Source organism: Brachionichthys hirsutus, chromosome 21 (genome assembly GCF_040956055.1).
Source record: "Brachionichthys hirsutus isolate HB-005 chromosome 21, CSIRO-AGI_Bhir_v1, whole genome shotgun sequence".
Lineage (NCBI taxonomy): Eukaryota > Metazoa > Chordata > Actinopteri > Lophiiformes > Brachionichthyidae > Brachionichthys > Brachionichthys hirsutus.
Window position 1 is genome coordinate 6,539,755 of NC_090917.1, and position 27,279 is coordinate 6,567,033.

The window sequence follows — 27,279 nt, forward strand, 5'->3', positions numbered from 1 at the left end:
CCTTTCTAGGTTAATTCCAACAGCAATATTATTTCACAAAAAGCTTTTTCTCAGGGATTAAATTAAACTACAAATGACTCATACTCCTGGAGATATGCTCTTAGTTTTCAAACTGTAATTATGTTAATGACGGGACTCGCCTCCATCTTCATCCTCCTTTCACTCCTCCCGTTTGTCCCCCCCTCTTCCTCGTGGCAGCCTGAGTCTGAGGCTGACGTAGGACCCGGCGGCGAAGGGACGAGCGGCAGTACGGTGAAAAGAGGACTGTCTCTGGAAGCTGCACCTGCTGGACAGGACGCCAAGAGGTTCCGCGCTACAACTGGAGCTGCTTCCGCGGTGAGCTCAGTCTCCTTTCAGTCAGGAAGATGCACCAAAACATTCATTGTTTGTCGGATGGGTGTCATTTTAACACCTTATTCAACAAGAACGTTTAAAAAGATTCACATGTTATTAGGGCTGTAGCGATACTCTAATCTCCCGACACGATGCACAATATTCGGCTCACGCTACAATTCGATTTCAAAGGGACAAAGTGGTTTTGGTGACATCTTGTGATTGTTCCAGTGACTTGGGATTGAATGAATTGAATTGAAAGCATCAATTACACAATATATGGCTCTGACCTGCAGCTTGCAAAATGAATAAATGATGTGGTAAGAAAGTTAGTTTCATTTATTTAAACAGTGAGTGCAACTTGTAGCTGACAAGCTTTTGAAACGAAACGTAAAGTGAACAATAGAGAGTTAAAGTGGAAACTCGGGTCGTGCCGCAGCTTCTCGGGCTCGCTCTGATAGCATTGCCTTGTCCGGGTGGTGACGTTTTATATTGCGGTACAGTGTTCCCAGTTAGCATAGCAGCGACTCGTGGAATGAATTGCTTCACATTTTACTCATGCTAACTGGCTGACATCAGTTTCTTCTTTGGATAAATCTTGTTTATCTTGTTATTTGGTATTGTATGACTCTCAAAATGAGAGTCAAACTATCCTGTTTCTTTTAGGTACAGCTTTGTCTTTGTCTTATGTTAGCATAACCTATTTCAAGCTTCTTTTGTCCAATGTCTGGGGAAAAATGTAAAAGTAGCATTGACTTAGTCAAGGAAATGTTAATTACCGGTACTCATAAAATTGCCAGGATCATTTTCAGAACATTACAGTTGGCGCATTCTAAGGAACGCAGGCAAAGGCGTGACTGCTGGCTTTCGATGTGGCCTCATAGGTGGAGGCGTGATCTGTCTTTTCCTCTGTATCCAAAGTACAAATAACTCTCAATATTTACACGTGTGTGTTTGTAGGTTTTCGGTCGCAGCCAGTCCATGCCAGGTACTGAAACCATGCTCACCAAGCCTGTGGAGAAACAACACACAGACACTGTGGTCAACTTCCTCATCAGGATCGCATGCCAGGTAATACCGCCACAATAACCGTCCCCCACTCCATCACTGTCTGGCTGTGTCTCTCACATGAGTGCCCCCCAAGCACATCTACACACACACAGAGAGTCCTTTTATGCCTCTTTTCACAGCTGTCCCTTGGTCGATTGGTGGTGATGACTTTGGTCAGAAGTCTGAAATGGAATTCACTCACCTTGACTTGTCCTGCTTTCTTTTTTTCCGAGGAAAACTCCATTCTCATTGTTCGTCCAACCATTTCTGTTGAACATAAACTTCTCTGTGACTGCTGGAAATCGTTCACTGAACAATCTGGAACCCTTTAGTCATATTTTCTTTGTAATCCACCTGGTAACAGTGTACAGGGTTCAGCAGCATTACCGCCACCTCGTCCTTGAAACAGGGGACTTTCAAATGTTGTCAAATGAAGTGCTAATTTCAGATGTTTTTATGGGAGCTAAAGGTATCTAATGCTTACTTTTCATACAAGTTTTATTTGAAGACATCAGACAGATTTGTTGAAAAACTCAACAACTTGCTTTTGGAGATCGGAATTAGGAATCTGGTCCAAATCTCTCTGGACGGGCCGAACGTAAACAGGAAAGTGTTCTAAATACTCCAGAAGCAAGTGGAGCCTGAGGCGAGAAAGACGCTCATCAACATCGGCTCATGCGTTTTGCACATATTTGCACAACGCATTTAGAGATGGCTGTAAATCCGGCGGATGGGAATTGAACACAGACTCTCAAGTCTAGACTGGCTGTTTCATGATAGCCCAGAATGACGCAAGGATTTTTTTTTGAAAGCAACTGGATGCAACACAACCAGTATTTGTCCGCCGACATTAATGTTTTATTATTAAAGTATTATTTGCGTATTCATTTTTCCATCCCTATTACCTCCGAAACATTTATGCCTCTTGAATTTATTCCAGAACACAATAACATTTATCTTACCTCATGTAAACATATTGCTGGTTTATCCGTGTTAGTTTAAACAAATATATATTTTGTATAAAACCACGATTGTTCCTAGATCTATTTTTTGACCGTTCCACTGTGGTGATTTATTACAGTTTTATTCCTATATTTAATTCATTCATTGATGTTTTAGATTTAATATTGATGTCATTGATAATGACCCTACACTTCCTGTCTAGGTGAACGACAGCAGCAATGTGGCGGGCTCTCCGGGGGAGCTGCTGTCCCGTCGCTGTGTTAGCCTGATGAAGTCTGCCCTCAGGCCTGACATGTGGCCTCGTGCCGAGCTCAAGCTACAGTGGTTTGATAAGTTACTTATGACTGTGGTAAGATTGTTTATGCTTTCAGAGTGGCTCGCCTTTTTTTGTTTCATGTGTTTCTGCTATGTTTCTTTACTACAGTGTCCAGATATCACTTATGTCGCTACTTTTCCTTGGATTTTCCACAGATTAACATTGTTCTAGAGAAACTAGTTTGAATAAAACTCAAAATAATCTGCCTTGTTGTATAAGAAGAAACATTTTAAGGATAATGTATGTGTCCCTGTCCCTGCTTCTTGGTGTTTGCTCTTATGTCTCCAAGTCCTTTGTTTGTTATCAGTAACGCATGAAGTGAAGCGCCAACCACCATAATGACAAAATAATGACAGCGGTGCGATAACGGGAGTCCTGTGCCCCGACCCCTTCATACTAAACTCCTAATTCTCCCTTTCTGTATCAGCCTACTGTGCCTCTCTGCATCTGTCTCTTGCCCCCACTTCCTCCTCTCCTCTCATCTCTTCCTTTCTTTTCATCCACTTATCTTGGCTTCTTTTCTTTCTTCTATCTGTTGCTCCTTCTGTGCGCATCTCTCTGGTCCGATTCAGTGTTGCTGTTGGGACAAGGTTATCTCTGTACGGCAACAATTGTCACATACTTCCCTTCTCCCCTCTTGGGGATCACTGTGACCACACACACACACACACACACAGCCCATTTCCATCCCATGCAGATGATCTGACAAGCGGGGGCCCCGTCACCTCGGGAGCATTGTCTACCTGCCCAGCCATTTTACTCAGACTAATGAACAATGCCCTAAATCGGATTACCGCTTATCATCTCAGTGTACTTGCAGGGCAGTGATGAGGAGGCAAGTGGAGAGGGGTAAGAGAGTAAATGAGGAGGGGGCAGGGGGCATACAATCCCTCACTCACACACATGGCTTCAGATTCAAGGTCCCAGGCTGTTAATACAGCACCTAATCAATATAACCTTAATATCTACTAGGGGCCTTATCACGAGAGTCACCTTGTTCATTAGCCAAAATTAGTGGAATGGATCTGTCCCAGATTGTCCTCTTGGCCCCATAAACCCTGATTGCAATTTAGACAAAATTAGGTCTTGATGGTGGCCATTGATCTTTGGTTAAGCAGCAATCATAGTACATTCATTCTGTGTGAGAAATACGTCTGTGTGTAGAATATTGATCCGAGTCGTTTGCGCCACTAAAACTTGATTGATGGATCTACTGATACATTTGAAATAGACATTTTCATGCTTTGTTTCTTTGTACTTTTACTCTTGTTTCAAAAGATCAGCTAGAATATTTCCCCTTGTCTGGATCACATTTGACCGTAATGGGTGCTAAATATTAGTTTTTCACCCCACTGTCTGTTCTCTGTGTCCTCTCAGGAGCAGACACAACAGGCCAACATCTCTAACATCTGTACTGGACTGGAGATTCTGTGCTTCCTTCTGACGGTGCTGCAGTCTCCAGCCATACTGGCTCATTTTAAACCCCTCCAGCGGGGAATTGCTGCATGCATGACCTGTGGCAACACCAAAGTCCTGCGGGCGGTACACTCTCTCCTTTCTCGCCTCATGAGCATCTTCCCCACAGAGCCCAGTAAGTTTCCAGGGCTCAGTGTTTCATTTCTACTTTCATAAACTCTGAATAACACCACACATCTGAAATGTGTAAAAAAAATTGTTCATTCCCTTCTGCGCTCACTAAGATGTGGCAAAAGATATTTGAATCATTGCTCTGTTGATTGATGCTTATCTCATGTGCTGAAAGCAAAGCATTAGGGTAGTTTCACGGCTTTTCTTTGTTTGATTAAAACATTGCTTTTTCCCCTCTAGGCACATCAACAGTGGCGTCGAAATATGAGGAATTGGAATGTCTTTATGCTGCTGTCGGCAAAGTTATCTATGAGGGACTCACCAACTATGAAAAAGCCACAAGCAACACTAACCCCACGCAGCTTTTTGGTAAGACCTTCAGCTCCCAAAAAAGGTTCAACATTTTTCTGGTTATCTCATTTTGTTGGTAAACCAAGGTACCCCCAGTCACTTTTAGCGTTTAAACCAGTGAGTGAGTCATTAAAATGAAATCTGATGGTCCCTGCAGCTCCGGCTAACATCTGGCCTGTAGGCTACAGTCCAGTGGTTTAGGAACGGTTGTCTTGGGAAGGATTGCTGCTTTTAGCCAGCCTCTCTTTATAAACACTTCTGTTGTCCTCCCAGATGTCAGAGCACTTATAAAGATTCATTCAAGATTCAAAAACTTTATTGCTCCTTAAAAGGGCAATTTCTTTGCTGTTCACCAGCAGCACAACAGCGCATAGCGTGTTATATGGCACGAAGATCAGTGAGGTCTTAAATAATAAATACAACAATAACGATGATAATAACTGACGGTAATAAAAAATATATATTGTACACTGCTCAGGTATATAAAATACTGCTGATTGCATTGAGCAGCTTGATAGCAGAAGGAAGAAAATATTTGGAGCATCTGTTAGTTCTCCCCAAAGGTACACGATAACGGCGACCTGAAGGCATCACCGTGAACTGACCGGACAGCACATGGTCATGTTGCCTGAGAATGCACCTTGCTTTCTTTGTAGCCCGACTCTCCCAGAGTGACCTTAGATCTTTTTGCTTAAAGCTCACCTCAACGGTTATTCCAAGGAGACAGCTATTCGAGTCTTCTTTCTTTTATTTGGAATATGCTGTAGCTTTTGAAATAAACCTAAACAATTGTGTTTTTATTGATCTAAACTAAGGTTAGCATGCATTGATATCATCAGAATACTTTATTAATGCCATAGGGAAATTATATGATGGCAGCCGTGGTCAATGAAAATACTTTTGATAAAAGAAATTCACTTCTGCGGAGCATCAACAGCGATAGTCATTAATCAATCCTGGCCTCTGGCTCTCTGGAAACGCCATAAAATATCTTTACTTTGTTGTGTGAATGAACAAAAACTGATTGCAGGTGTGTGTGTGTGTGTGTTACCTTACCCCGCAGAAGTTTAGGGTGCCTCGTCAAATGTTGGTTTGTCCTCCCTTCATTCTCCGACCCCTTCATGTGTCTTTCAGGGACACTGATGATCCTGAAGTCAGCCTGCAGTTACAATGCTAGCTACATCGACCGGCTCATCTCAGTGTTCATGCGTTCACTACAGAAGATGGTGCGAGAGCACCTGAATCCCCAGCAGGCCAGCGCAGGAGTCACTGAAACGAACACGGGTACGTTCATGGGTCCGTTTCCTCCAGAAGGATATTACGAGGCTCCACACAGCCTACCAGCACACACGTAAAGTGTAAGAGGTTGGATATCTAGTTCCATGTCTGTGTCCGTGGCCACATTGTGTTCACAATTCATGATTCTGTCATGGGAAATCTCCCCTACAGATGGTTTCACACAGTTTCACCCTGAGTTGGGTTTCCTCTGCATGACCTACTGGAGTGCTTTTGCTAGAAATGTAGCTCCAATCTCCAGTTTTGTCGTTTTCTGGAGGGAATAAAAAGATGCTCCCTGTTGTTTTGCTGTGGAGGATGGACGAGCTGATGCTTCACCTCTTGACAACTTGCTTTATATGTTAGTCTGCGAGGCTAAAGACGACCGATTCACGCGCCGTCTTTTAAACGCTTTGTGTTTAGCTTGACTATTCATTGGAATTTTTTTTTGTCACCTTCTTTTGTGAGCCTGGCTTCAGGTTTGTCCAAGTAAGGCAGTAAATAAATCCTGCTGATACTTCTCAGATTGGATGTAATGGTTTTCAGATGTTATCGGTGGATTAAATGGGCCCCTAATGGACTGTATCAGGAACGAGAGACATTTACCCTCCTCTGGCCAGTTCCAGTCAAAAAGACCAAAGCCTATCTGCCCAGCATGTTCTTAGTCTATAAAGATTGTTTATGTCCATTATCAGATAAATTTAACTACGCCATCCTGATTTTATTGAGACTTTTCATTTGTGTGAATCTCTGTAAGATATCCACGAAAGGCCATTAATATCCACACCTAATATTATATTATTTATACAACGCCTGATTGTGTCAGTCCAGGTAATGACTGTTCGTATTTGTCATCACAGTAACCAGTGAACTGGTGATGCTGAGTCTGGACCTCGTCAAGACCCGACTGTCTGTCATGAGCATGGAGATGAGGAAGAACTTCATCCAGGTCATACTCACATCACTGATTGAGAAGTCACCTGACCCCAAAATCCTCCGTGCCGTCGTCAAAATCGTTGAAGAGTGGGTGAAAAACAATTCTCCGATGGCTGCTAATCAGGTAAGAGGGAGAGCTTTATCCAGTGAGCAAAGAGGATTAAAAGCTCTACCATTATGTCCACAAACAATTACGGCAGCAGTGTGTGATTCAGCTGATAATTGCCTTGATGATGGCGGGAGCAAACCAGAAAATGGAATCCGCAATTTAATTAAAGTTGAGAAACCTTTGGACAAATGACAAGCAAAACACATTTTCCAAACCCAGACAAATGAATTCAGTAGCTGTTTGTTTTTTAAATTCTCTTCAGCTGTGAACAGAGCGCAGCAAGGGTTCCCCCTCCTCTTTCTCTCTGTCGACAGCTACAGTTCCAGAATACTGTATATCTTCTATCTCTCTTTCTGACATCTGTCTTTCCCTTCTTCCCTGCAGATGCCCAATTTGCGCGAGAAGTCCATCTTGCTGGTGAAGATGATGACCTACATAGAGAAGCGCTTTCCCGATGAACTTGAGTTAAACGGCCAGTTCTTGGACCTCGTTAATTACGTCTACAGGTAATTACAGCCATATATCACATGGCCAAATGGCTGTGACAAAGAGACCTTACTGTCCTTTCATTCCCCTTAACCTGAAGGATGGAGGTCGGGAGTCTGAGGCAGGGGAGAGAATAAAGGAAAAACGAATAGGGGAAGAAGCAGTCTGTAGAATGTGCAATGCCCAGTGCACCATTCATCTTTTTTTTAAAGGATCGACCTAAGGATAGTGAAAGACCGGTCCCATTGCATTGATGGAAATGGTCAAAACTTCTCCTACAACTATATAGAGGCTGTATTTGGAAAGGTTTGAAACGGCTGATTATACAGACGGGGTCAGGAAGGCAGGCAGATGGATAATGTACCCGGGTGTTTCAGAGGGCTACAGTAGAATCAGCACTCCTGACAAGACATGCAGCAGGTGGAGGCCAGGGGGATGAACTATCTTACTGCTCGCTATTCATCAAAACATGGCTCTCTTTGTTTGTCTGTCCCACGCACACACACGTTTAATCAGCCAAATGTACCATGTATGCCTCCGTCCCATCTGTTCAACATGCCAACATTTTTTGAACGAGCCATAAAGCAGTGATGGACAGCAACTAATTATAATGGAATGCTAAAGCAGCTGTGCCAGGACAATGTGTGATGAAGAGAATTGTGCAAACAGGGGCACTGTGCAGCTGTGGAAGCCCTGCCTTTGTTGTCTCTTCCCCCCCCCTCTCCTTCTGTTAAGCAAATCGTGCCCTGGAGGCCCATTCAGTGCAGCAAGGAAGATGTAGAAATGGTGACATTTGTTATTTAAGTGTGTAATGCGTGACCGTTAGTGCTTTACTATCAATGGAGCCTTCACATCGAAGATGCTCGATTCCACCGGATATTTAGTGCTAGCTGCCATCTCCTCACGCTCCAGTGCTCCTTAGTGCTAAACGCCATGGCTGTTTAAACATCCTGGCAACCTTGCGTTTGAATGGTGCTACCAGATTTACTTGTGCATGGAATATGTTTGGAATGCTTTCTGCCTGCCATATGTGTGATTAATCCCTGAATTGTTTTTCGCTGATTGTTAGTATGTATTATTATATTTACAGACATACCAGAACAAATTAAGCTCTAAGACTAAATGCATTACCATCATGTGAAAAATATTATAAATGCAACCGGCAAAAGTTAAACAATTGTAATATATATATATACTGTATTTCAAATCATCTTAATTTGCTGCCACTATTTGAGTGTTTTGTTTAACTACTTAGAGATTATTAGCACTAAGTGAACACGAGTAACTGAACCAGCATGGGTTGAATAAGCATTATCATTTGTGTCATTCGTCTTGATTGCCAGAGGCCATGCTTAACACTGGATGATATCTATCTTACACACACGTGACGATGCATATAGTATAAATATATTAGAATATAGCCGGCTTTCTCTTTGCTGAAGCGCTGCAAACGCATGGTTGCTACGGTTTCATCTTTCAAATGGGAAGATCATATAATTACAAATACATTTAGAGTTGCAGTTGGCTGCCATTCTTCATGTTACTGGTACTTTTAGCATGTTTTATATATTTTATTTGAGGTGTCTTGCAAGCTCTAAAGCTTTGTTTGGCGAGGTTTTGGCTTTTACTTATTTATTTATTTATTTATTTATTTCGACCACGTAAACAACCAAAAATGAAAAAACAATGCCAAATACATGTGCACACATATACATAAACATAAATACAAATATATACTATACACACATATGTAAAGACATATTCACACACACACACGCAGCACATGTAATATTAATTAACAATAACTCAAACAATAAATAATAACCATAATGCCCTAACTATGCAATTTACGTGAGCGAAAGGGAGTAGGAAGAAGTAAATACTCATTACCAGAAGGCTCTTTTCACGTTTCTTTAATAAGGCTTTGCTTGCTCGTCTGTGTTTTTGCTTATGGTGCTCAAAAAGCTTGCATCGGGTTAGTTTACATCCTTGACTGCTTGTTTTTCCTGTTAGTAGTTGAACAATTTATTGCTCTCTAATGAGGGCTTTCATTCGTTAAAGGGCATATATCCTAGATTTGATAAGTGCAACAGCTCCTCAATAAATCCTCTCACTTATTAATGGCATCTCTTGTCAGTTCCAGTTAATCACACTCATTTGTAGTGATCAAGCCGCACTACTCCACTCTTTTCCTGCTGGTGAGGGGAAGGTTTAGATTTAATATTCAACGCTTCCCCCAGATGTGTCACAGGTGCCTCGGCGTCTGAGGAGCTGTAGCTAAATGAAAGAAAACAAAGACGCAAATAAGAAATGCAACAGCGCATTTGTCACTCTTACGTGGCTCCACTTCTGGCTCTGAATGGGAAGAAATGCCTCGCATGCTTTTGTGTTGTATGCCTGGCTGTTTGACATCACGTATAGTTTGATGCTGGAATAAGTAAAAACGCACCATGCATAGTTCTATTTTAAATACTTTAATATAAACAAAATATTTGTATTCATCCCTCATGAATGATTGAATTAAAATAGATTAGAGCCGTACGAGCTCTGAAGTAAAATGTTTTGTCCAACACATTACACAGGGACGAGAGTCTGTCGGGAAGCGACATAACATCCAAGCTGGAGCCAGCCTTCCTCTCCGGGCTTCGTTGCTCTCAGCCGCTGATCAGGGCCAAGTTCTTCGAGGTGTTCGACAGCTCCATGAAGCGGCGTGTTTATGAAAGGCTTCTCTACATCTGCTGCTCTCAGAACTGGGAGGCCATGGGCAGCCACTTCTGGATAAAGCAGTGCATCGAGGTAAAGCGGGTGCTACGTCTCTGTCCTTTGTCTCCAAGGTTCATCAATCTTCTTGATGTATTCATCACTTGCCGTCACTAATTGTGTTGTGCACTTGTTTTCCTTGTGTGTGTGTGTGCTTGGTAGCTGCTGCTTGCAGTGTGTGAACGCAACACCATCATCGGCACCAGCTGCCAGGGATCCATGCTGCCATCTATCACAAACGTCATCAACCTGGCTGACAGTCATGACCGCGCTGCCTTTGCCATGGCAACCCATGTCAAGCAGGAGCCACGAGAGAGAGAGAACAGTGAGACCAAAGAGGAGGTAGGGCACACGTCAAGAGACATAACTGAGCACATTATCTTACTAGTGAAAATGGTATGTGCTGAAAAACATGTGACCTCTTCTTGGCTTAAATTTAGTTTTCTAAAAGGACCATCAAAGATCTAACAGATGGTTATTTATGTCATTAAAGGCCTTTGCAAACAGGCTTGTGTCCGGCACAAAGTGTCAAGGCGCTTCTCAAGTTTTTTTTTTTTCTATTCTCTTCTGCACTCCGACAGGATGTGGAGATAGACATCGAGCTGGCACCAGGGGACCAGACCGCCATCCCCAAGAGTAAGGAACAGGCCGAGAGAGATGCAGGCAACCAACTGCACATGCTCACTAACCGCCATGACAAGTTCCTCGACTCGCTTCGAGAAGTCAAGGTGAGATTTGTGCTTCTGAAACCATCGGGGAAGTGGATTTGAACCGAGTTGTGTGGAAAGATATATCTAACCGTTATGCTGAATAATTTTCATTAATGGCCCTGATTACCCGGGGCTTACTGCTGACAATATTATGTGCAAGTGGTAAGAGGTGTTGAACTTCATTATATTTTTAAATCACTTTATCTCATATATGCTAAGCAGAAGCTTTTACAAGATCCACAAGGATTTTTATTCTGCTGTCCCTGTATAAAATCAGGGACTGATTAGGATCTGGGCCATCAGTCGAACAATTAACCGGACTTTATGATAATGAACCAGCTCTACTCTTGATCCCAGAGATGAGTCGTAAGAACACCGCTTCTTTGCTGAGCTGGCGGCTGTCGTTTTTCCTCTGCTCTGTGTTAGACGGGGGCGCTTCTGAACGCTCTGGTCCAGCTTTGTCATATCTCCACGCCGCTGGCTGAAAGGACCTGGGTTCAACTCTTTCCTCGCCTCTGGAAGATCCTCTCTGACAGGCAGCAGCATGTAAGTACAACTTGGTAGCCTCTGTCCCAGAGCAGAGCAGGGACCACAATGTAAGGAATGGTCCAGTTGTATATGTTGTATTCATTATTGTGAACAGTATTCAAACAAATACTGTACACATTCAAAGGAAGGAAGGATTTTTTTACATAGAATGCCCATAATTCTGCAAGCTAATTGAAAGTGGAGTTTATCACATTGACATCTAGTGCAACATTTTAGATATGTATCTGCAGCTTGTTTGCAAACAAATATTTATGTTTCCTGTTTCCTTGTTGGGGGTTGATTTCATCCTTTTGCTTGGAGGGTAAGCAGCTTGCACACTACCCCCCCATTTAGAGGACATTTAGCTGCTAACTGCTAGCAGCGGCAAACACCAGAAGTCTAATTAGCACTCTCACTACCTCTGCTGAAGGCTCAGAGGTGGAACAACAATGAGCTCTTCACCCCCCCGTCTATCTCGCTAACTTATATAGAACAGCAAGATGCAATAACGGTTTAACAATTTTCCTGGAATATGCCGTGTGAAAACTGGCTGCACGCACTCTTCCACCCCCACGTTCATTTCTGTAGCAATGACGTTAGTAAGCACACTGTTACTCTGACCTTGGCTATCCCATTTCTCTCTCAAAATGTGCAATTATACTTAATGAGGACAGATTCTTTTATGCTAAATATGGAAACGAGAAAGCTGAAGGAGGAAAGCTGTAATGAGTTTAACGAACCAGATGCATTTAGAGTAGTTTGAGACTTATTGAAAGACCTTGATTTGAAGTGATTGAACTCTTAACCATCTGAAAGATGCAATCAATAGAAAGATGATGATAATCTTTTTTTTCCTGTGACAGACACGAAGTCACAAATATGTCACATGTGTTTATCCTGATGCCTTATCCTTATTACACTATATCAATTTATGGGACAAATGGAGTCGTCACTGGTGCTCAGGATTTATATCTGTAGGCTGATTATTACATGGGAATGATGGAAAAGCATATTGCTCTTCGGAAAAGAATTTAATCCTATCCACTTACTTAATGGTCTTCTCTGCCACAAGCCTAATTACAGTGACCATCAAAGCATAGATTACTCTAGTCTGTCAATAGGCAGTGAAAATTCTATTCATTACTGACGCATCATTTATTTTTGTGCGTGTGGTTTTCAGCGCATCGTCCCATACTCGCATTCAGAGTCCATTCTGCTGGTGTATAAACAGGCTATGAGGGCATCACTTTTTTCACAGATTTGTATTTTCCTACTTCCGTATGTGACAAATATCTTCATTTAAACATTATATGTTATTAATTACTTTCCAATATATATATTTTTTTACATGTATGGGCCATAAAATGACAACATTCCAAGTAAATTCAGATCCAATTCACGCATTTTAGCCAGAGATGTATTGAGTTGCCATTTGTCCCTGACTAGACATGCCACCTTTTTTCACTCCTCCTCTTTCCCTGCTTCTTAAGAGCTCTCTTCTATTGAAGAAACTCGGCATATTGCATCACATATATGCAACAGAATGCCAACATCAATATTCTATATCAGTGCACTGCTGCTGCTGCGTGAGTGTAAACGGGTAGTTTGACGAGCTTTTTTCTCCTTTGCAGGCATTGTCAGGAGAAATGAGTCCTTTCCTGTGCAGCGGCAGCCACCAGGCCCAGAGGGACTGCCAGCCCAGCGCCCTCAACTGCTTTGTGGAGGCCATGTCCCAGTGTGTGCCTCCTATCCCCATCCGCCCTTGTGTGTTGAAGTACTTAGGCAAGACACACAACCTCTGGCTCCGCTCCACTTTAATGCTGGAACAGCAAGCTTTTGAAAAGGGCCTCAGTCTGCACGGCAAACCCAAACAGAGCACCGATTTTTACGAACAGGAGAGCATCACACCACCTCAACAGGTAATGAGTTTAAGTTGTGACTTATCAATATTAAATCATTGAATTCTGACTCTCTTCAACGGCCAATAACTCCAGAATCCAAACCGATTTCCTGATGAAAGAAGAGACTTGAATCTTTTATTTTAGGTTCGGTGTTTGCATCGTCATAGTACTATATAATGTTCTGTGGATCTTGCAAAATGAGCAAAAACTGCTGGCAATGAATGAGTTAAAGATGTTGGTAGCTTTCCATGCTTTTTGGTTAACCTGACAATTGTTCCAGGCTCATTTTCTACCATACCAAATGTTCCCATTTGTTCGAGTGTTGTGTACACTTTATCCTCCTTCTCAACAGGAGATTTTGGACTCCCTAGCAGAACTTTACTCGCTGCTCCAAGAAGAGGACATGTGGGCTGGCCTTTGGCAGAAAAGGTGCAAGTTTCCCGAGACCGCCACTGCCATCGCCTACGAGCAGCACGGCTTCTTCGAACAGGTGAGTGAAAGCCGGCCGCCTTATTTACTGGGTTCTTCTTGCTGTAAATAAATGAAGGTGTTAAGTCATTTAAGCCGCTTTTGTTTCTGAAACGGATTGTACTTTAACTGCCGTGCCTCATGTGCGCAGGCTCAAGACAGCTATGAGAAAGCGATGGAGAAGGCTAGAAAAGAACACGAGAGAAGTAACATATCTGCAGCCATCTTCCCCGAGTACCAACTCTGGGAGGACCACTGGATACGGTAAGCCTTCTGGATTATTATTATCAAAAAATGCGGTCTGTCTCACACACAGAGAGAGAGAGAGCGAGTCGTGCACAAACCCACAGCAAATTATTGCTTTTACTTTAATACCTTCATATATATACTGTGCACTGTTTGATTTTATAAACCAGATAATCTTTATTCCATCATCTCACAAATTATACAGCAGGGGTATTCAGAAACAGTATTACAATATAACAAACTCAATTTCTGTGTCCTATAAAGTTCATATGGCTGAAAATATGTCTCAGTCAGCAGAGGAAGTTCTGTTAGTGAGTTTCATTGTGACGAATCTGAATCCAATCTTGATTTAAAAAAACTTGCCACAGTTGTGGTTGAATTGAATTGCTGCAAGGTTAATTAACACAGCTGTAACAAATTTAAGAGAATGTATTTTTTAAGTTTCCTGTCCTTTCCACTTGTTTTGTCTTCATGTCTAGCTGTTCTAAGGAACTGAACCAGTGGGAACCGCTGACGGAGTATGGTCAATGTAAAGGCCACTCCAACCCTTATCTCATGCTCGAGTGCGCCTGGAGGGTTTCCAATTGGGCTGCTATGAAGGAGGCCCTGGTACAGGTGAGGGGTCTGTAAAAAATAGATGCATTAACTCACACCTGCACACGGCTGCTCATACTTTCTACCAAAGCTAATGTAGAATCAGAACGTCTCACTAAAGCAGAGCGTAGTTCTGATGAACCAAACACCATTTAAAATCCACACTAGTTTGATTTACTTTCATTCCTGCTATCGGGTGCAGTGCTATAGCTTAAGCCTCATGTGAAGTACAGTAACACGATATTGAGACTGTCCGATCCCCCCCCCCCCCCCCCCGGGAGAATGGGAAAGCTCGCAGTAAAGCTGTGGAAATGCAGTTCAGCTGTTTGCCCTGTTAATTTATTGACCTAATGTTGCCTAAGTGTAGACGGGTGGCAAGCATGCGATAGTACCTGACACATAACAAATGCCCCTGCTTTGCTCTTTCAAGGAGACTTGGAACTAATCCATTGAGACACTCTGTCCTAAGGTGACACCTAATTAAATTGTCTGGATGGCATCACCAGCTCCGCCACATCCCGTCCTGTGTTTCATTCCTTCCCTCCTGTCTCCCTGTTTCTCTCTCTTTTGTCTCTTACATCCCCAGCTTCTCTTCCCTGCATGCTTTTTTTTTCTTTGCTAACCCCCCCTCTTGTTGTACTTCAACCACTATGATGGAGACTAATGACAACTGGATGTGTGAATTATTACCCAGCATCCATTTGGGTTTATTTTAGTGTGTGAAAATTTTATCTAACATCAGGAGACACAAATCAAATATACACCTGCACTCCCAGCTTGATTTTTTTTTCTCTCTCCAGTCTTTGACTTTATTTCATTCCTTCTTTCTCACACGTGCATTTAAAGACAACTTCAGACTGTTGGTTTGACGCAGCAGGCTTCTCCGGGGGTCTGTTTTTGTGTTAGTGCATTGTTTTAATCTGGCTGGACCGCTTCCTCTCCTCCCTTTCATGTCTCGTCTGGTTGATTGTTAGTCATTTGCATGAACTTCCTTCTCTAACCATTCAGAGGATACAGTCTTGTTATACTATTCAAGCGCTGCATTTTACAAGGATATCATAGTCCTTTCTCCTCCAGATGTTTATTTTTAAATAAACAAAAAAATCTGTAAGGAATATTACACCAAAATCTCAAATTGTTCATAGCTCCAACAAAATGCTTGTTCCCAAAAGAAAACTTAATGACAACTGCAGTCTTATTTTGCAGGCAGATCTATCTTTTATTTTGAATTATGACAACAGTCAATTGTACAGATATGTATTTCTGTTTTGTCTTGTGGTACACTATAAGGAAAAGGGAGATCAATAAAGTGCTCTATTTTAGTACCTTACACCAGATATCCATTTGAAGATTGTCAGCTTTCTCCATATTTTAATATTTTCAACACATTAATATTTTATCCTATGAATTTTACAGGACAAATTGTGGCTTGTTTCACAGCAGAAAATGGCATAAATAGCACAAGGATAGATTGGTTTTAAAGAGGAATGAGAAACGGCACCACATTTATGCCAAGTGTAGAAGGAAGTTAGCCATAACCAGTCTAGATCTTATTATTTATTTATTTTACACAGTACACGAGTCAACCTGATGTAGTTATCCTTTAGTGAAAGGATAAATCGGTAGTAAAAGCATTTTCTACTATAACCTGGTGTTAAAACAGAGAGCTGAATATTCTGTACATTTCCAGGTAGAACTGAGCTGTCCTAAGGAAATGGCCTGGAAGGTGAACATGCACCGTGGCTACCTGGCCATCTGTCACCCCGAGGAACAGCAACTCAACTTCATAGAGCGGCTGGTGGAAATGGCCTCCAGCCTGGCCATCCGCGAGTGGAGGAGGCTGCCTCACATCGTTTCCCACGTGCACACACCACTGCTGCAGGTCAGTATGCAAGAAGCATGGGGAGTCTGTCTTCTTTGAGGTGCAAGATTCCATTTAGGCTGATGTAGCAGTCGGGAAAAGCCTTTGATAAACACTTGGAGAGATCCACTCAATAGCTTTGAGTAATAATAGCCTCTTTTCCTTTTCACTCTACTTTGTATAAATTAGATGCGTGGATAAAAATAAAATTAAAACAACTACCATTTAAACATCTTTGATTCTACCTCAGGAGGTTACAATAGAGTGGATGCATAGAGGAAGGAGAAAAGAAATGAGTCCAAGGCAATGGAAACTGAAAAGATAGAGGGTGAACAGAAATCGGCCGGACAGTGGAGGAAGAGGAGAAAGAGAGTTCATTTAGAATGGCTTTAATTACGTCCCTGCCATCTGATACCATTTGATTAAATACCTGCAGCAGAAATACATTTACATGATGAATGGGCTGGCCTGAATGAAGGTTAGAAATGGGCCATCGGCTGATATTAACGGATAATTGTGAGGAATATTGTACTGCCTAATTTATTTTGTTTTGGGAGATTTGATTTCGGAGCAGGGAGGTTAAGTCGTCAGCACCGCTCTGATTCGCTACACTTATCTTTTCAAAATGGATATTTGAACTGGGCAACTTGGGTGTGTGGGGACTGCATATGTGCAGTCCAATTATTTACCCTAGCCAAGGGACAACAAGCTATTTATTCCACTAGCCAGCCAAGCGGCCTGTTGTAAATCTCTATTCCGATCCCTGTATCTCATATTCACGACTCCATGAGCCTCGGAACGTGAGAAGCACAGTCTCTGCAAACACTGCAGGGCTCAAATTCTATCTGAATCAATTCATCATCAAAGCCCAGCGCTTAGCAGTGACTGACGATCAATGGACTATCACCCACGCTATCGATTATGAGGGCTGACTTTAATATTGATTGATGAGTACTTGTAATGGAATGATTGATTATATGTCCACAAAGCAGCTGTGGGTCAATCAATGAGGATTTTTCATGGAATGCGATTGAACCCCTTCTTATCATTTCATATTTTCCTATCGCCTCCTCCTTTTTTCTCTCCCGTGTGGGACCAGATTAGCTGAGTAATGTAGGGAGACACAATGATTTTTCCCAATTAAATTAGTTTTGGTAACGTTTAAAAAAGAAAAAAAAATCCCGAAATGCAAATGCAGTTTGTGCTGTTATTTCTGTAGTTTGTGCTTGTATTTCTGTAATCGTGGGTTGTTTTATTTACTTAATGCTCTCCTAGGCAGCACAGCAGATCATTGAGCTTCAAGAGGCAGCCCAAATTAATGCAGGGCTTCAGCCAGCTAATCTGGGCCGTAACACCAGCCTCCATGACATGAAGACTGTCGTGAAAACCTGGAGGAACCGACTTCCTATCGTTTCTGATGACCTGTCTCACTGGAGCAGCATCTTCATGTGGCGCCAGCATCACTACCAAGGTACGACACTCACTCCCCACAGACCTGGGACTGCCTGTCAGGTTTGACACCAGTGACAGTGAAAGATAATGTATTTATCAGAATCCGAAGTAGTTTATTGCCATTATCAATGAGGGTTCACAGACTAGGAATCTTTCTCGGTGAAGTCGTGCAACATGTAGCAATGACAATTGTTTTTTTTTCTTTCTTAAACCATTATGTTTCTATCCACAGCCATTGTGACGGCATACGAGACAAACACACAGCACGATCCAAACAACAACAACGCCATGTTGGGAGTTCACGCCTCGGCTTCTGCGATTATTCAGTACGGCAAGATAGGAAGAAAGCAGGTACTTGGTGGTTTGTTTTCAGAATTCGTTTTTCATGGATTCTTTCCCTTTTCACTGTCTCTGTGATTAATGTGTCATTGGTTCGTCGCCTGTTGTTTCCACAGGGTTTGGTAAATGTGGCTTTGGACATCCTTAGTCGTATCCACACCATCCCCACAGTGCCCATCGTTGACTGCTTCCAGAAGATCAGACAGCAGGTCAAATGTTATTTGCAGCTGGCAGGCGTCATGGGCAAGAATGAGTGCATGCAGGTAGGAATGGGGGGGCGGCTCCACTCAATTGTATTTCTTTTATCTAAAATCACAAAATGTACGTCTTCCTCACAGGGCTTTAGAATCTGTACAGCATAATTTGACCTTTGCTGTCAGTAATCAAGAATTTTTTTTAATTGTGGGAACCTTTTTGAAACCTTGGTGAAACTTGAAACAAAAGTCGATTTGGTATTGCTGTAACAAAATATATCGCAGATTTTGGTGTGTGTTTGCAGCGTAAAAAACATAAGGACAATAAAAGCTAATCTTAATCTAACTACCTGTAGTGTTTTTGTCATGATTAAAGTCCCTCTTACTTTTATTGGTAATCACATACTTTATTGCTTTAGTTTATAACTCACAAAATAATTTACTGGCAAAATATTTTCTTCAGAAAGAGAAAAGCTCAGTTTGTTTCTTCGACCTGCGATGAAAAGACGATGTATCGTACCCATGTTACACGTGCGCCATAATGCAGCTGCAGGAGCTTCGGATTGTGGCAGAGCTCCAATACGTAATAGACTACCCTCTGCTGAAATACAACACCGCTGGTACATTTTGTGCAAATTACGTACTCAGTTTGATTTCTGTTAGCAGTAGATGAAGACGTAGTTAGTGGTATTTTGGGTGTAGAAAATGGTAAGAGCAAGACGTGTTTGGGGTTTGGCTCTAGGCGACAAGTTCTAGCGGGGAGACTCCTAACAGGTCATAACTCAGGAGTTTGCTCTTAAGCCCATGGAGCACTCTGATTAATAGAAGCACTTCAGCGCACCACAAGTCATTAAAAGTGCCAGTAGACACTATTCTCTCCCTTTCTTTCTGTTTTCTATCTCATCTTCTCTGGTTCTCTCTGTCTCGCTCCTGCTACACGTCGTTTGTCACAGCGGTACGTCGGGGACAGCTAATCACAGGCTCACCGTAATGGAAGTTTAGTTCTCTTAACACCTTTTCTTCGTTCTTAATGAACACGGAGCGGTTTGTTTGTTCACCTGTGATTATGGCCTTGTCTCTATGAGAAGTTTCCTCACTGAAGTTTGTTTTGAAGTTAAGCTTGTCTCACTACCCATCTGTTAGGGTTTGGAGGTGATAGAGTCGACCAACTTGAAATATTTCACCAAGGAGATGACGGCTGAGTTCTACGCTCTGAAGGGCATGTTCCTGGCTCAGATCAACAAGTAAGTCCCGCTACGGTTTTTGTCACTCTGTAGCCGGCTCGTTCACCCCTTTTTTTTGTTTAACCCTTAATTCCAGCGATGATAGTGGCAAAGAATTTGAAGGATTTAGGACAATTGCAGATGTCTCAGGCAAAGTTGGATAGATTGTTGGAGGATGACACGAGCAGGTCTCCTGCCTCGCGAACAGCATTCCGCCCGCCACCGTGTGCGAGACCTTCCCTCCGGCTATGCTCAATAACGGTGTGAGACACAGACCCGACCTCGACCTCGCCTTCAGAGAAATTTACAGTGTCTTTCAATATAAACCTGAAAAGCTTTATTTTGCTAAACTTACATTGTTATCAAATATTTTTACGTGAAAGAAAAATGTGACTTTTAATAATTATTATAGATAGGGCTCAGGGCAGATGGGGGGGGGGGGATCATATAGAGGGCAGCAGCCCTGAATGACTGTCTGGGAGGAAAGGGTTAAACCTAAACCATCCCTCTGTATCTTAGTGGTCTCTGTCAGTCATACTTAATCTGTACTTTCCATCCCGAGTTGGTACACCTGAAGTAATTTTGTCCAGTGAAGATAATGTGCATATTTGTTATCGCTCTGTGACATTGGCAGTAATGTGCTTTAGCTGCAGGGGTTGCCTGTGGAACATGGAGTGTACCGGTACACTAAATGCATTGCTGCATACCCAGTGCCACGTTCCGCAACACCCCATCAGCACCCCTTTTCAGCTGTCATCTTTGATGTGTCCTGAGGGGTGAAAGACAAATTTAGGAAGGCTTATTAAATGTATATGCAGCTCAATAATTAACTCAAAGCAATTTGCAAGAATCTCTGGGATCAGCAGAACTTGCCTCCACCTCAGCAGGGTTTATTGCACTCATTAAGCCCCCCCCCCTTACGTCAGGGGAGAATTAACAGCAGAGTGGGGACTAGGGATTTTGAGAGGAGATTTGTGTGTGTGTGTGTGTGTGTGTGTGTGTGTGTGTGTGTGTGAGGGGGGGTGGGGGGGGGGTGCATGTGCAACTATATGTGGTGAGGATTTTGGGATCATTCAATTAAATGGGTGTCAAAGATCTGACATTCTGTCGGGTGGCTGTGCTCCTGTTGAGCCGTGTTGTCGAATCTGTTCATGTATTTCAACACTAGCAGAGTGACTGGGACCCCCCCCCCCCCCATCAAGTATTGCAGGAGGTTCTTCAAGCTCTGACTCCCAAAGCAATCAAGCTCCTATTTCTTAATCACACGCCAACTGCATTTTATAATAACGCATTTTAATTGATTGGCTTGGGAGACATTTCGCTGTAAGTAAGTGGGAGAGTAGTTTTGGGAGCGCACCGAAAAATGGAGATCAATTTCCCAGCTGTAGCTCAGTGAGGCTTTTTCATTGACAGGCCTGTCTCCTTGTTTCGACTGCAGGGTGACGCGTCTTGGGTGCCGCTTGCATCTTATTTATTAATCAAAGGCTGAAAGGTGTGTGAAATTTATTCAGACCGCATGCCAACGAGTGGTTAGAAGCCACTTGGCGTGGTGAAAGCAGCTGATGATTCAGAATATATTTCCCTGTCAGCATAAATGGTGCATTCAAAATGTGAGTGTGTGTGTGTGTGTGTGTGTGGGGGGGTCCTGTCAGATTTTGACCTGTCTATTTCCTTGGCTTGCTCTTTAACAGTAACTAAATAGAACGCTTAAAGTGCGACTATTAGATTGCAGTAACTGGATAAAAAATCTCAAGGTTTCTCAAGTTTATCAGCCGGCAGATCTCGCTGAGCTGTAAGTGATGCTCTTCACGGTCACTGTATTTGTACACAAATAAATATAGCTGTATACAGATAAATATAGCCATTGCCCTGAGTTTTTTTTTATTTTTATTTTTACCTGACTGCAGCTCTGGCGTTTCTGATAAAATAGGAAGATGCTAAGCTCATTTGTCACCCAGTATTACCGGCAAACGATTGATCCACACACTATGATAGAGTTGGGTTCAAACGCTACTATATTATATTACATTACAGCAAAAGCCTAAACCCTGGGTAACATTAAAGCTGAGTGGAAAGGCCTTTAAGACTACAGCAAATGAAATATGGCGGTAATACAGAATATGACATCATATTCTGTTTCACTTCTTCTGTGCTTCCTGCGTGTGTATTGCATTCATTTCCTTCAGCCCTCCCTCCTCCACTGTCAGTATCCTTCCCTATCTTATATCTGCCCCCCCCCCCCCCCCTCTAACATCCTCTTTACTCAAGTCTACATCCCTTCATTCCCCTCCAGCCACCTCAGTTAGTTGACAGCTCTGGTAACCCTGTCTGTCCCCTCACTTTCTAACATTCTTCACCCCCCCCCCCCCCCCCTCCTTTATCGCTCCAGGTCAGAGGAGGCCAATAAGGCCTTTTCAGCAGCTGTACAGATGCACGATGTCCTGGTGAAGGCCTGGGCCATGTGGGGTGACTACTTGGAGAACCTTTTCGTCAAAGATCGCCAGCTCCACTTGGGGGGCTCTGCCATCACCTGCTATCTCCACGCCTGCCGCCACCAAAATGAGAGCAAGTCACGCAAATACCTAGCAAAGGTGATGACTGCAGCGGATGGGGGAGTTTCCATGTTTAGGTGCTCTAGGAAAAATGTGTTCCTGTAAAATGCTAATAATTTCATCATCACCGTTCTTTGTTTGGGACTTGTCAATGAGGCATTGACCTCTCCTGCAGCTAATCCTTGTTTCTATAAAATCCTTCCCTCATTCAGGCATGTTTTCACAGGATCCCGCCCCACCCCCGTTCAGTCTGCCCCAGTTACAAACAGAAAGCAGTCATTTCATTGATTATAGTCCAGCAGTAGACGGTGTGGACGGGTTCCCACAGCAGATCGATGGCAGAGTGAAGGCCATCCTCTGGCACGGAGTTAACAGACACTCCAATCCCATAATCCTCTACATGGGCTGACCTTTCTTTAACCGTCAGATCATACATAGCTGTTGAGTTGCCCTGTGTGGGAGACAAAGAGATGGACGCCTTGCTAACAAGCATTCCAGCTTTTGACACAAGCACACAAATACTTCACTCCATATGAAAGACCTTTATATACACTCTTAATATGGTAAAAGACAGAGTCCTGATGTCTGATGACTGCAGCTCAATATCTGGACAGTTTTTCTTTTGTCAAAGTGGGCCTCTGGACATTTTTGTTGTTCGTCTTAAGTTTTTTTAAATGAATCAGAGGGGGGCTTATGTCTCTCCTTTCGAGCAGCCTTAGTCGTGCTAATTTATTCTCGGTTCAGATTTTGAGTCATAGTCACTAAATTCCGTGTAGAAGGAAGGGAGAAAGAATCATTTGGCCGTGAAGTAATCTTCCGTATGTTTTTTTCAAACCTTTTCTGAAATTCACCCCCAAGATAACAGAGTCAACACTAAACATGACACCGAGCAGACCAGGCGCTCACCAAACAACCGCTAAATGACAAGAAACATGGCATGAAAAAGAGTGAACATTTAATAATTTCTTACAACTACACATCGATGCCGATTCACTTTTACTTTTCATTGTTGGTGTAAAAAGATACCAAGAACAATTTATAACCTCTTGATGATGATCCAGATCACCATGTGGACGGCGTAAATCCAATTATGAGGCGAATGAGCTGCTCGGCGGAGGTTTCTAGTTTATAATATTAACGGGATAGCAGAGGCGCCACAATGGGCACAAACCCAATCCTCTGACATCAAATCATGTCCTTTGACCAGGACTTGACAAACATTTACGGCATTGTGAATGCTTAATCTGGCATGGTGTTTCTTGATAGAAAATTGTGAAGGACAAAAATATCTGACGTTGGAGAGACTCATCCTCACTGCCCGTAATAATAATGAATACAGTCGAGTGTTGGATAAAGCCATCGCTATGGTGATCTGATCTAATCATGGCTCCTACCAGCTTCACATTCCAGTTAAGTGTTTTTCCTGGCGACCCTTTTCTGTTTGCTGCCAAGCTGGGTTGGCAGTGCTTCGTCTAATGGTTGAAGTGAGGCGACCAGCCATTACAAGCAATTATACACCATCTGTGTACTGGAGGTGGCTCAATGAAGAGCGTGTGGGTGGGTGGTGGTTGTCGGGGGTTAATGTCTTCATCATAGACATGTAGATGCAGAAACAAGCACACCAGGGATGGAGAGATCACCTCCACACAGTCTGCACTTTGATCATATTAAGCATGGCCAGGATGCACGGCTCTCATTCCTCCAACTGTGAAGAGACCCACGGAAGCAGCAAGCGTCTGATGAATAATGGAGACCCTGCCCCTTTCTTTGAGGTGTCTCACAGGAGTTGCTTTATTGCGAATGGAATATTTCCAGCCTTGCAGTTGCATTTTTTTCCCCCCCTTCTCTTCTCACATATCTCTTCCACGTATACCCGTAGGTGCTTTGGCTCCTCAGCTTTGATGACAAGAACACTCTCGCAGATGCTGTGGACAAGTACTGCATTGGAGTCCCACCCATCCAGTGGTTGGCATGGATACCACAGCTTCTGACCTGCCTGGTTGGTTCAGAAGGCAAACCCCTGCTCAATCTCATCAGCCAGGTGAGAGCTTTTCACATTTTACTGCCCCACAACAAGAGGCCCCTTCTGCAAAAAGATATGGCAGGAAGCTCCAATTTTCATGTCGAGATATCTGATCCACCCACTAGTCATATTTTTCCCACTTTGCTTCTTGCATTCATTTTGGTGCAGCACATCTTGTTTAATGTGTTAGCATTGGTGCTCATGCATGCCTTTCTATTCATGACAAATTAACCGCATTCATGCCAAAGTGGCCTCTTTCCTGCTTTCTAATTACAAAATTAAGCATATTCTGTTACTGTCGTTTTATAGCAATTTACTGAATTTCTGCAATCCCTGGTGAAATATTTTTTCATAATTTTTTGCTCAAGAAAAATTATAAAGTTAACATTTTACACATACAGACTTGTAGGAACGGACCTCGCAATTAAAGTGAGGACTAATTTGCTTTGCTTAATGAAGTATTATTTCTGCACAATTTGAAGTGGGTGATCTTCAAAGGGCAGCCGGATATAAACGCCAGCCATCCTCTCAGCAGAGCAGGCGTGATGTAACAGAGGTGCATGTGGGATATAGAGAAGGGCTGTGATTTCAAAATGCATGTTAGTGATAACATTTTATTCTCATTGCCGAGGCGGAGGTTATGTAATGACCCAAAAGGTTCTGGATGGATCTTGATGAAAGTTTCAGGAAAAGTTGGGAATGTTTCCAGGAACAGATGATTTTGGTGACAATCCAGAAGAGATCCTCCGTTAACATTGCAGTCAATGGAGCTTCAACATTTGTTCCTCAATATCTCGGTCAATTATTGACCGATGTTTATGGAATTTGAGTCATGTAGGGTGGGGGGCCTCTATCTCACCACCGAATTTCACCCGCATCTGATTTTTTATATAAACTCAGGTAGATATCAGATTAGACATGTCGATCTAGAACAGGCCGTTGCTTTTGTTACAGGTTTTATAAAAGCCTGTTGTTGGGAGATATTCTGACATCCAGGTTCTGGTTCTGCCCGCCGTTCTGTAATGACTGAAGGGCAAACGTTTGACACTCTTTTCTTTGTTCCGTTTTTAATGTAAAGAGAAAAGTAAATTTCTATGCATGCTGGGCTTTGTCTGTGCTGGCTCACCTGAATTATTTAGAGTTTCTCTGTGGCAGTGGGATGTTTAAAAAAAAAACGTATGTTGAAAAATTGATGAAGCTGAGGAGAGGAGTGCCTGGGGGAAGGCGAAGATGAATCAGAAGTTAACAGAGGATCGAAACGCCGCTCCCCCACCCTCCCTCAGTGCCTCCATCTTGTCTACAATTCACCCTCTTTCTCTCAAACCGTCTCAGCGTGACCAAAATAGGACATTCGTTATCTTCCCGTTAGCCGACCCTTGCCACTTTTTTTGAGCATTGTTAAAGGGAGAATCACAAAAAATATGCATTTGTTTTATTAGCAGTGTAGAATTTTTAAAGGTATGAGAGATAAAGAAAAGCATTTGTAGAATACCAGATTCCAATAGGCTCTGTAAATGTGGCCCAATTTTAATGTGTGATGCAAATTAGGGCTGCGACGATTCATCAAGTAATTTGATTGGAAAAAAGCTTCGATTTCAATTTTGTTGCCTCGAGGATTAGTTTAATTAGTGTTGCGTATTAAAATCACCAAAGACTTACCGGTAAGTGAAGCTTGTTGTTTCCACACGAGAGGGAAAGTCGTCTGGGAATGTCCGTGGGAAAGGCAGCAGAGTGAGGGATAGGATTAGAAATGAGGCAATAAGAGCGACAGTGAAGGTTAGAGGACGTTGATTTGCTGTGGCGACCCCTCACGGGACAAGCCGAAGCTACAGTAGATTTATCTTTTATATAGTGTTTGGCTTCACTCAGGTATTTTATTTATTTTTATTTGCATCGAATGCTCTTGTGAAATTAAAGTGCGATCTTAATGCTATTGAGTGTGCAACTTAAAATAATTTTATTGCAAGCATTAACATTTGTTTGTTTTTTATACCTCTTAAAAATATTCTGAAACGCTTAAATGTATTTTTATCCGATTAATCAAATTAATTAATCGATAGATTAATCGATTACTTAAATAATCAATAGCTGCAGCCCTAATGTAAATATTTATTCATTAGGAGGTTACAATGATTTCTTCTGTGTGCTCCTGTCCTTTTTTTATTCCGGAATCATTCTACAGACCGCCATAATAGCCATAAGAGAACCATTCTCAGCATTTAGTTTTTACTGAAGGTGCTTCAGAGCTAAATTGCTGTACCCCCTGAGGAAGTGAAAACTATTTTCTTACCTGTAGTTCAATGTAATAATAATCTTCACTTTTCCATTTTGCATGGTCTCCAGGCTGTCCAGCCTCTCTCACCGGTTAGTTAATCCTGCCTGAGTGCTACCTTCATAGCACGCCACCACTGACTGACCAACCATACCGAGTTACATCAGCTTAGGAGCGCTGTGTCTGACAATGATGTCCTATCCTGATGTCAGGAGTTATGTCTTGAGGATTTGAGACGCAGCTGGGATCTGGAACGGCTCACCTCGTAGTGCTGTCTGAGCAGAACGACAGTATATCATCGTTTGCCTTTCGACACCAGCAGCTTTTAGCCTGATCTTGTTTTTGTGCAGTTTGTGATTCTCTCTGAAGACCGGATTGGCTGGACGTCAGAGGAATGTGGACAGAGTCTGTGAAATCTTGAGGGTCCAAAATCCATCTAGCCTTCAGCTAAATTTTTATTTAGGTCACCAGGTAAAATGTAATTTTCGCTCTCCTATAACCCACTTTTACTCGTCCTGAGCCCGGTTTTGTTGCTGCGCTGTGGAAGCAACGCTTTCTTTCCCTGTATAGCGGGTCTAAAGGGGATTGACCTGTAGTTGTATCGACAAAAGCCCAGTGTAGCTAAACATCACATTCACAAATCTCATCCCTCAGCTAGATGCTCAGGGAAAAAGCTGTTTCTTAACAACATGGTTATTGTTTAGTCAGCATTTATACAGTTTACCATTTTAAGGAGGAACTCTCCCCCAA

At 42.6% G+C, this 27,279-nt stretch overlaps 1 protein-coding gene across 2 annotated transcripts in view; it reads left to right on the forward strand.

Annotated features, from left to right (window-relative positions):
* The window catches only part of trrap (transformation/transcription domain-associated protein), a 65,707-nt gene that overhangs the window by 25,604 nt on the left and 12,824 nt on the right, over positions 1-27,279 (forward strand). For both annotated transcript variants that reach the window (XM_068754947.1, XM_068754948.1), the window contains 23 exons: positions 199-336; positions 1,294-1,404; positions 2,549-2,695; positions 4,040-4,253; positions 4,490-4,618; positions 5,735-5,884; positions 6,736-6,935; positions 7,305-7,426; positions 9,989-10,202; positions 10,329-10,508; positions 10,748-10,894; positions 11,303-11,422; positions 13,036-13,323; positions 13,658-13,795; positions 13,925-14,037; positions 14,499-14,634; positions 16,304-16,495; positions 17,750-17,945; positions 18,159-18,277; positions 18,382-18,528; positions 19,603-19,703; positions 22,072-22,273; positions 24,114-24,275. In XM_068754947.1, the coding sequence (XP_068611048.1) occupies positions 199-336; positions 1,294-1,404; positions 2,549-2,695; positions 4,040-4,253; positions 4,490-4,618; positions 5,735-5,884; positions 6,736-6,935; positions 7,305-7,426; positions 9,989-10,202; positions 10,329-10,508; positions 10,748-10,894; positions 11,303-11,422; positions 13,036-13,323; positions 13,658-13,795; positions 13,925-14,037; positions 14,499-14,634; positions 16,304-16,495; positions 17,750-17,945; positions 18,159-18,277; positions 18,382-18,528; positions 19,603-19,703; positions 22,072-22,273; positions 24,114-24,275 (3,666 nt within the window). The remainder of the gene's footprint in view (positions 1-198; positions 337-1,293; positions 1,405-2,548; positions 2,696-4,039; positions 4,254-4,489; positions 4,619-5,734; positions 5,885-6,735; positions 6,936-7,304; positions 7,427-9,988; positions 10,203-10,328; positions 10,509-10,747; positions 10,895-11,302; positions 11,423-13,035; positions 13,324-13,657; positions 13,796-13,924; positions 14,038-14,498; positions 14,635-16,303; positions 16,496-17,749; positions 17,946-18,158; positions 18,278-18,381; positions 18,529-19,602; positions 19,704-22,071; positions 22,274-24,113; positions 24,276-27,279) is intronic.